At 61.5% G+C, this 9,892-nt stretch overlaps 1 protein-coding gene across 2 annotated transcripts in view; it reads left to right on the top strand.

Moving 5' to 3' along the window:
- Positions 1 to 649: 649 nt before the first annotated feature.
- Positions 650 to 9,892, top strand: part of ASS1 (argininosuccinate synthase 1) — a 49,722-nt gene continuing 40,479 nt past the window's right edge. The window contains exons 1-4 of one of the 2 annotated variants that reach the window (XM_012639707.1): positions 650 to 885; positions 5,095 to 5,156; positions 6,951 to 7,060; positions 8,950 to 9,018. In XM_012639707.1, the coding sequence (XP_012495161.1) occupies positions 6,956 to 7,060; positions 8,950 to 9,018 (174 nt within the window). In that variant the 5' untranslated portion in view covers positions 650 to 885; positions 5,095 to 5,156; positions 6,951 to 6,955. The remainder of the gene's footprint in view (positions 886 to 5,094; positions 5,157 to 6,950; positions 7,061 to 8,949; positions 9,019 to 9,892) is intronic. The other variant, XM_012639708.1, reaches the window with a different exon arrangement.

Genomic DNA, 9,892 nt, shown 5'->3' with positions numbered 1-9,892 from the left:
GCAACAGCCTTGGCCGGGACCTGCCGTGTTACTGGGGTCGTGGTTGCAGGGACTGCTGTTTTGGGCCTGCAGACCGCGCTGGGAAACGTGTGGTGACAGAGCTCTGAAGACCAGACTCCCAATTTCTTTTTACGAGCAAGAGCCTCCACCTCTGCGAACCTCTGCCTTCCCTGCCGCCCGACGGGTTAGCGGCAGCCAGTCCTTTATTCTTGCTTCCTGGGTGCCCTCAGCTTGGTCAGGTGCCAGGCTCTGAGGAGACGGCCAGGAACCAGCCTGGACCGGGGGATGAAAGCCAGGCGCTCCCGTGCCGGCTCCGCCTGGGTTTTCTCATCCATTCCCTGGGCTCAACCAGTGCGGAGAGAAGGGCAGGGCTTGGAGGCTGCAGAAAGGCCCGCGACGCCGGCACGCGGTAAAAGTGAGCTCCAAGCTCCCTGCGCCCCGGGAGCTTTCATCCCGCGCCCACCTTGAAGCGCTTTGAACGCCTCGCCTGGGCCGGCGGCAGGTCTCTGGCTAGACGGCTGCGGTCGCCCTGCCAGTTCCGCCGGTTCCCAACACCGCCGCCCCCCGCGGGCCAGGGCTGGGGACCCGCGCGGGGTGCGCCCGGGGGGAGGGGGTCGTGCGGGCGCCGGGCGGGGCGGGACAGGCTGAGGGCTGGGGGAGGGGATGAGGAAGGGGCGGGGCAAGGAGGGGGTCAGGCCCCGCCCTCCCGCAGGTGGCCGCGGACGCTGAGCGGCTCCAAGCGGGGCCGGGCCGGGGGCGGGGTCTGTCGCGCGCGCCCCCCACGTGTCCCCGGTCCCCGGCCCTGCCCCCGGGCCTGTGCTTATAATCCGGGATGCGCGCCCCGGCCGGCCCTGCTCCGTCGCCTGCCGCCGCCGCCTGCCCCGGGTAAGGCGCCCCCGGCCCTCCGGCTTCCCGCCCCTCGCCTAGGTCCCCCCTCCCGGACCAGCCGGCGGAGGCGGAGGCGGCGGAGCCGGGTCCTGCTGCTCTAGCGCCGGCCGCCGCGTCCGCTCCTCGGCCTGGGGCGTGGGTCCCAGGGTCCGAGGGCAGGTCGGGTTGTTTGCTCCCTGTGCGGGGCCGGGATCCTTCGGGATTTTCCTCTTCCGATCCGGCTTCCTCCGTGCCGTGACGCCCCCAAATGGACACCCTGGGAGTCCCGGCCGTGGGGGGGCCCCGGTTCTCTCGCCCCCCTGCGACTCACCGCCTCTGTCTCTGCGTGAAACCGGAATTCTAGCCCCGCCTCAGCCCCTCGCCCTCTGGGGCTGGGGGCATCACTTTCTTCTGAGCCTCCGTTTAGGGCAGGTGGGCACCGTGACCCTGGCCGTCCCCGCGGCCTCGGGTGTGGCCGGGCTCCCTTCCCTGCTGGGAGCGGCCGTCGCCGGCTCTGCCCAGGTGGGGCTGGTGGCCTCTCTTTTCCTGCGGCCCTGGGCTCGCCTGGGAGGGGCCGCTGGGCAGGAATGTCTGTCCTCTGGGTAGCTGTTGCCTTTGGCCCCATGGGCGGCTGCGCCCTCCGGGAGGCAGGGTCATTGTGACAGCAGGAAACTCTACCATCCTGCCAGGCCACTTCCTCGGAGCAGGCCCGCACGCTTCAGTGTTCCTCTCTGCGGAGTGGACAGACCTGTCCTTTCTCCAGGGAGACCTGGGGGCCTGGGCTTTGATCCCTCAGCGCCCAGCACTCCGCCAGTGGCAGGAGGGGGCGGAGAGGCCTGGGGTCAGCCTCCCCGGCTTCCCTTCTGCTGGGGCCCACCCAGCCTCAGGCACAGGGCTCAGGAAATGTTTGCAGATCCTAAGAGGCTGGGAAGGGCTCTGTAGACTGTTGAGCGCTGTGCCCGGGTCCCTTCGCTCTGTAACCAGGCCTGGGGTTAGGTTCTGCCGAGGGAAGGAGATGCAGCCACAAGGGGGGGAACTTTGGCCAGGAGTAGGGCCTGGGGGCCCCTTCATTCCAAACTCCCTCTCTCCCAGCCCTTCCCCACAGCGGCCCCTTCCCGTTCCAGCCAGGGCAGGGGAGCCTGGGGGTGGAGGCCTGTCCTGGAGGCTGTGCCCAGCGCCTGGGGACCAAGTGACTGAATGGTGAATCCTGCCCACTGGGCACCTAGACCCGGGGCCAGGAGTGAGGGGGATAGGGAGGGCCTGCTCCCCTCAGCCTCAGCAGTCCTGAGTACTCACGCGGGCCCCTCTGCTGCCCGCCTGCTCTGGGCTTGTGCAGTCAGTTGACTCTGATGGTGGTTGTCAGGTCTGGGGCCTCAGGAGCCTTGGGGAGCAGCCAGGCCCAGAGCCACCTGCTGCATAAGCACTTGCCCTGCCGTGTCTCATCTTCGCCCCGCGGCGCTGGGAGACCAGCCAGCACGGGCCAGGGCAGCCCCACTGAGCACACAGCCCCGGGCGAGGGCCTTGCCTGTGGGCACCCGGGTTATAAGAGATAACCTCGCTGGAATTCGGGCTCTAGGCCTCTGATTCTTGCCAGACGCTTTGGACAAAGTTGATGTTGCTGGCTCCTCCCGCCCTCGGGCCAGGTTCCCTCCACAGACTTGGGGTAGGCCAGGCACCCTCAGACACTTTGATTTAGTAGCCTGAATGAATGAATGAATGTGCTCTTCTTTCCTCCATAACCAAGAACGGACCAAGCTCAGTTGAGTTAGAATGTCAGGGAGGGGTTCTGGAATATTCCATGAGGCTGTAGTCCTGAGCTAAGGCGTGCAGGGCATACGGAGACAGGGAAGACTGGTGGTGGTGATTCCCCGGGGAGTTTGTGGTCTGGAAGGTTCCCAAAGCAAGGGGAGGAGCCCCGCTGTTTCCCAGAGCCCAGGAGTGCAGGGCACTCTGCGGGAAGCTTGTGCCCTGGGCCAGGTGTCAGCTTCCTCATATGTAAATAGGTGGTAGCGATAGTCTCCACCTTGAAATGACGCATGTGTGACTCTCAGCATAGTATGGGCTCTTGTCATCGTTCCAGCTGTGGCGTTGTAGAGTGGCCGGGGTTTTCCTTAGTGTCGAGTGAGCGCCCAAGCTGGCTGGCCTGTTTGCTGGAAGCTGGCCGGGTGGCTTTGGCTGGGGCCACAGAGAATGGCCCCTGCCTTGCCAAGGAAGGCCAGGCTGGCAGGCAGCGTGGCACGAGGTCCTTCCCCGCAGGTGTCTCGTCTGGTGAAGGATGTCTGGGCACGTGCCTGGGAGGTGGAAAAACCTGCCTTGGGCCTTGAGGGGGAGCAGGACCAGACTGGGGGAGTCTGAGTTCAGCCAGGGTCTGCCAGGCGCCTCCCCAGGAAGGAAGCCCAGTGTGCTGAGGTGTCAGAACCAAAAGGGTGTGTAGGATTTTGTGCAGATGGGGAAAGTGAGGCCTAGCGAGCGAGGGACTTGCCCGAGGTCAGCCATGGCGGTGGTGCAGAGAGTTTGTGGGCACACACTTGGTGCCCAGCTCTGAGCTCCTCCCCACAGCATTCTTCTGAATCCTTATGTTGCCCTGTGAGAGGCAGGCTGCTCTCACCCCATTTTGCAGACGAGTGGCCATACTCAGAGAGCTTAAGCCACCCGAACCCAGGTCTGGGGGACTTAGCCCCTGTGCCCTGCCGCAGCGGCGCTCACTCGCTGGATTGCAGGGGCTGCGCCCTCTCCTCTCCCTGTTGCTGCCTCCCCATCAAGCCCTCAGCTGACCAAGCCCTCAGCTGCATCTAGTTTCAGGCAGCCCAGGATCCCTCGGAAGCTGAGCGGGGAGGGTTCCGGGAGACAGGAGCAATGCCAGTGTCCGATTGCATCACTCTCCCGGCCCACCTGCCCAGCTCATTTCTGTGCACACAGGCACACATGTGCAAGCCCAAACACACACGTGCATGCACACATACATGCACTTTCTCAGGTACAACCCCCGGGTGCATACAGGCACGCACATGAGCAGGGAAACACACACATGCCCTTTCTCATGTACACACTCCCAGGTACATGCAGCCCCACCTCCCCAAACACAAACACACACACACACAGGAGCAGGCATGCACACACATGCAGTCAGATCCACACGCCTGGGTTCGTGCATTCCTTCGGGCTGCTCAGCCTGAGGCCGCGCACGCAGCCTGGCAGCAGGAGGGCTCACCGGTTTCTGAACGAGAGCGTGCATAGCGTCCCAGGCTCTCGGGGGATCCCAGCCCTCTCTTTTTGCTGTGAGGAGCTGACCTCCAGAGAGTAGAACTAGCAGCGTCATTCTGAGTGCCTGCCGCAGGCATCTGGGGGACAGTCCCTGTCCCCACAGAGCTCAAAGCTGGGGGAGGACAGTGGGAATAGAGCGTGACGTGTGCTCTGACAGGAGGTGGAGCAAGGTGGGAGCACCGAGGCCGGGCAGGCACAGGTGTCGGAACTTGCCCTGGGCCTTGTTGGGCTGGTAAGTGGTCTGTCTCCAAGGAGCTGCTCCTCTCCCCACCCCTGTGCCCACCCTCTTGGCTCCAAGCACCTTTGGGAGGGGAGAGAGCAGGGGTGACTCTCAGAGCTGGGTAAATCTTGGGCCAGCCTCATCTCGCCCACCCCAGACCACACATTGCCCAGCACTTCCCTCCCCTGAGCCTGCCAGAGAGGGGGCCCTGTGCCTGCGAGAGTGGGCTAAGGAGCTCAGCTCATCTGGGTTTGAGTCTGGGCTCTGCCGCTTGCCAGCCCAGTGAGGCCTAGGGCAAGTTCCTCAACCCAAGCCTCAGCTTCCCTGTCTCTAAAATGGGGATAACCCCAGGTGGAAGGAGCTTGTCATGGATATGTCCATTGTCTTGACTGTGGTGACGGCGTCGCCTGTGAATACACATGCCGAAACTTGCTAAATTAGACACTTGAAAAATATGCAATTTACGGTATGTCGAGTACACCTCAACGGAGCTGTTTTAAAATATGCAACAGCATACCCCCACCCATGCCGCCAGCACCATGGCTCGCAAACACACAGGGTGGGCTCACGTACATTCCCCGAGGGCCTCCTGGGCGGGAGGCAGGCGGCAGGACAGGGGGCCTGGGTCTCCTGGGCCTCCCCAGAGCTCCCAGTCAGCGAGGCTACTCACAGGGGACTCGGGTGACTGGGAGGCCAGGTTCAGGGCTGCCAGGCGGGCAGCTGAGCAGCTTTTGCTTTTGCAGAGAGGTTCACTGAGCTGTGAAGACAGATTCCGGACGCCGGGAACCCACCCCTCCAATCCCAGGTACTTTGTACCTTGAGTCCTTCCTGCCTCCCTCTCCCCTCCTTCCCTCCATCCTTTATGGCCACTTGCTTGGCTGCGGTTGCCATGGGCACCAGCTGCTGGCTCCAGGGTCAGGGCCTGGCAGGTGGTTGGATGCCCAGTGGAGGGGACAGTTGTGGGCACTGATCAGAACCACCCCCTCTTCCCCAGCCGTGCTGTTCCATGAGGTATTTCCCCTTCTAAGTCCAAAGGGCAGCAAGGGCCTGTGAGCCTGGGTGACAGGCGGATGGGCCTGTGCGATGTGCCCGGGACTGCGTACTCGGGACTGCGTACTCACGCGGTTGGCTCCAAAGTCCGCCTGGCTGCGTGTCCGGGCTGTGCAGCTCAGGACCGGGCGGCCTGGGGAAGCCACTTCTCTCTGAGTTCCCAGGCTCAGAGGGTGCTCAGGACAAACCTGCATCATTGCAGCGGGGACAGCCGGTGACCCTCCTGGACTCCCCTGGGTCTGTGGAGGGACATCCATGATCTTCCCCAATAGCGTCTAATAAGGACCCCCAGGTGATTCTGATCTTTGTTGGGATGCTGGGGCCAGGTGTCCACAGAGGCTGGAACCAGGTGGCCTGGGTCCAAATCTGGCCCTGCTGCCTATTGATTGTATGACCTTGGGCAGGTGACCTGGCCTCTCTGACCCTCGGTTTCCCTTTCAGTAAAGTGGGCACAATAAAAGCACCTACTGTCAGGGCCATATGAGGAGTGCTGGGGGGAGGACAGGGTTCAGGGAGAGGCTTCTGGACAGCAGGAACATGGCTACGAGGGCGAGGACACAGGAGGCCACGACGCCTTCAGGCAGCATCAGCGCTGCTGGGGAGCAGGAGGGGTCGGAGCTGCACACCTGTCCCTGCGGCAGGGGCCAGCTCTACCCTCTGTGCCCCCTGGAAAGGACCCTGCTTACAGAGAGGTGTTATGCTCTGCCTATCTCCTTCCTTCTCTGGGCCTCAGTTTCCTCACCTGCACCCTGGGGGAGTTGGTCTCTGAGCCCCCCGACCTGAGCATTTGTAGAGTTGAATTCACACGTCTCAGGGGTACTTGCATTTGAAAAGAGACAAGTGCCTAAAACTCCAGTGAGTGAAGGCTCAGGGGGGTCCAGGTGAGCGAGGTACCTGGGCAGGCTGCCCGGCCCGGAGCATCTGCAGGTGGAGGCAGCACCGTATGCTGGGTCAGAGCCGGTTCCAGAGCCCGACTGCTGTGCCCTCTGTGGCTGTGAGCCCACCACTGACCGCTCTGAGCCCCGCCGTCTGCCTCCCCAGTAGGAATGGCCACTCCCACCCTGCGGGCTCGTACTGGGGGCTCAGGGAGGTCCACACCAGGCCTGAGAGGCCCTGTCCGGCCCTGTCCGTGCTGACTGGGGGCATGTCAGCTGCCAGGGGCCCAGAGCCAGCTCTCCCGACCACTGCACAGCCTTCGGATCCTGGCCTCGGGCCGGACAGCTCAGCCTCAGACGCCTTCTCTCGCTGGCGGGGATTGGCTCGAAGAGTGGCCTCCCCCTGGCAGCTCCAAACTCTGCTGTCAGCACTCCCGGGCCCCAGCGTGGTATGGGGGGCGGTGCAGCGTGCAGGGTCAGGGTCCCCGGGGGTGGGGGCACGGGGTGCAGGAAGGGGAACATCCTGTTCCCAAGCCCCTGGTGGCAGCTTGTCCAGGGGATAAGGCTGCCCAAGGCCAAGGTGGGGGCTGGGCCTGTGGGGCCAAGAGCTGTTGGCAGGGCTGGCAGGGGCACCTGGCTGCTCTGGGTCACTCATGTTCTTCTGCTCCCTCCAGACGAGATGTCCGGCAAAGGCTCCGTGGTTCTGGCCTACAGTGGCGGCCTCGACACCTCCTGCATCCTCGTGTGGCTGAAGGAACAGGGCTACGATGTCATTGCCTATCTGGTAGGGAGGAGCCCGCATGTCTGTCTTCCTGCTTGTCCCACAGTCCATCTAGCCTGTGCTCTGCCAGCTTCTGTGGGGTTGTCCGCCTGTCTGCTCCTCCCCGCTAAGCCTGTCTCGAACTGCAACTAGGAAAATAGCTTCTCGTTGTGCTGCCTGACTTGCTTCATCTGTAAAATGGACATCCTTGAGATGCTTCCCAGAGCCTGGGTGTGGGGACAACACAGAAGTGACTTTGGCAGTGCTCCTGGGCTGCTTGGAGAGAGGCCACGGGCTGGGACCCGCTGCAGGCCGTGGGAGTCCCCGTCAGCCTTCGGCCTCCTATAATTCAGCAATGATTGTAGAATCCTGAGCTGGAAAGGCCCGGGCAGACCACCTAGTTCTGGGATGGCACATGGTCATAGGTGACAGGTGGCATGTGATGCTCCCCTATCCAGGGTCTCTAGCGGTCATCCTTAATGAAACCAGCTTCAGTCCTGGTGAACCTGGACAGCCTCTAAATTCTTCTCCGTGTGGCTGTGCTATTCAGGACTCTTGGATGCAAATTCTAGAAATTCAACTCTAACTTAAGCAAAAAGGAAAAAAACCCACAAGACAGTTCTTGGCTTGTGTAACTGAGAAGTCCAGGGATATGATGGCTTCAGGCAAGGCTGGCTCCAGGTGCTTCTCCAGATCTGTCTCTGACTCTGCCTGGCTTCCTTCTTGGCCTTTCCACAGGGCAGGCCCCATTCGCCATTGTATCCTAGTGCCTCTCGTTGGCCAGAGTCGCTGCCCACCATGCATCAGTCACTACAGCTGAGTCGTGGGTGCGGGCTTGGGTCATGGGCCTGCTCCTCCAGTGAGTGGGAGATGTGATTTGCTTCCATCCATCCCTGTGGACAGGGGTCCTCCCAGGAAGGAAGGTTCTGTGCCCAGGGGGAGTGAGGATGGGCCTCTGGACAGATAAAAGTTAACCATTGCCAGGAGTGGCTTGTTTGCAGTAAATACACCACATCTAACTGAGCCCCATGCCCTTGACATTCAGGCTGGGGAAAGTGAGGCCCAGGAAGGGGAAACGCTTTGCTCGCAGTCACCTGGTGAGTGACAGCCACAGCTCGAGTGGCTGCAAAGAGCCCAGGGTGTGCTTATCTTGCTACCGGAGGGGCAGTCAGAGCTTGGAGCTGGCTGTATAGAACCCTGGGCTACCAGCTGGTAGATTTACAAGTGAGTTTGACTTCAGATAAGCGCCTGCAGCTGGGCTCTGGGCAGATTCCAGAGTCTGCCGAGCAGAATGCAGGGAGCGAGGCTCCAGCCCAGGGTCTGGGCAGCCGGCCAGAGTCCAGCCAGCAGGAAACATGTCAGTGTCTAGACAGGGGCCGTCGGAGCCAGGGGTCGGGGCAGAGCTGGGAGCTCCTGAGCATGGGCCCCCCTGCCTCCTGCCCCCTCAGATGCCTCGGGATAGGCAAGGCACTGCCCTTGGCTGGGAGGTGAGCTGGAGGCCAGGCAGCTCCTGACAAGCTAATCTTTGCACTTAGGGAGAGTTTGCTGGAAGAGATAGATGGGTTCGAGGAAAACAGAGCTTCCAGCAATGACAGCGAACACTTGCATCCAGCAGCCCGTGTGGCCAGGGCCAGGCTCAGCCAGTCCTCCGATCCATAGAAACAATTTCTCAGTACAACCCAGCATCCAGCTCCCAGGATTAGCTCCTAGAAGTATCCCAACCTCGTCAGCCCCTGGGCTGTGCCCTTTCTCCTCCGTACTGTGACCTGGGCTGTCGAATGGAAGCCTCCTCGGAGGAGGAGGTCTGTGTGTGTGGGTGGTGCCTGCCCAGGGCTCTCCCCAGGGGCTGACAGTCCTTTCCCACTCTCTTATCTGCCCTGGGCTGATGGGGTCTCTCTGCTTCCACTCCCCAGGCCAACATCGGCCAGAAGGAAGACTTTGAGGAAGCCAGGAAGAAGGCGCTGAAGCTCGGGGCCAAAAAGGTACCAAGTGGGAGGCAGAGTTGGGGCCTGGGAGCTGGGGGTGAGAGGGGTGGCATGGAAGGACAGCGGGTGGTCCTGCCCCAGAGCTCCCTCCTGCATCCCTTCCAGTTTGTCTTCTTGCCTCCAAGAGTATGAGATCAGTCCTTCTTTTTTGGGTGTGTGAACACTATTATCTTCCTGCCTCCCCCAACTTCTCTTCCATCCCCCCTCCTTTCCATCCTGTGATCTCTTCCCCATCCATCCACTGCCCCACCCACCCACCTGTGCCTCCCTCTTTTACCTCTCTGTCCATCCATCATCCATTATCATCTGTCCATCTATCCATCCATCACCCATCCATCCATCCATCACCCATCCATCCATCCATCACCCATCCTCCATCTATCCATCCATCTATCCATCCATCCATCCATCACCCATCCATCTATCCATCCATCTATCCATCCATCCATCCATCACCCATCCATCCATCCATCTATCCATTCATCATCCATCCATCACCCATCCATCTATCCATCCATCTATCCATCCATCCATCACCCATCCATCATCCATTTACCCTCTTTTATCTCTCTGTCCATCCACCCATTCTTCCACCCATTCAACAGAATCAGAAAACTCCAGTTGAGTCCAGAGCACTGATTGTGTATCTAAGTATGTGGCAGACAGGCCTCTGCTGGGTTCGGGGTGAATATGGTGAATGGGGCCAGTGTGGGGTCTGCCCACACATGCTCACTCCCCATGGGGAAGTCCTTGCCCCTTCACTTGGGGGAGTGAGCAGGGACACAGCAGGGATGTTGTGAAAGGCCACCAGCCCGCCTGCTGGGTGAAAACTGATGCCCCTCTGCAGGGCACTTCTGCAGGGTTGCAAGAA

Source organism: Propithecus coquereli, unplaced genomic scaffold, assembly GCF_000956105.1.
Source record: "Propithecus coquereli isolate 6110/MARCELLA unplaced genomic scaffold, Pcoq_1.0 Scaffold142, whole genome shotgun sequence".
NCBI lineage: Eukaryota > Metazoa > Chordata > Mammalia > Primates > Indriidae > Propithecus > Propithecus coquereli.
The sequence above is the reverse complement of the archived record's forward strand: the minus strand, read 5'-3'. Positions and strand labels throughout refer to the sequence as shown.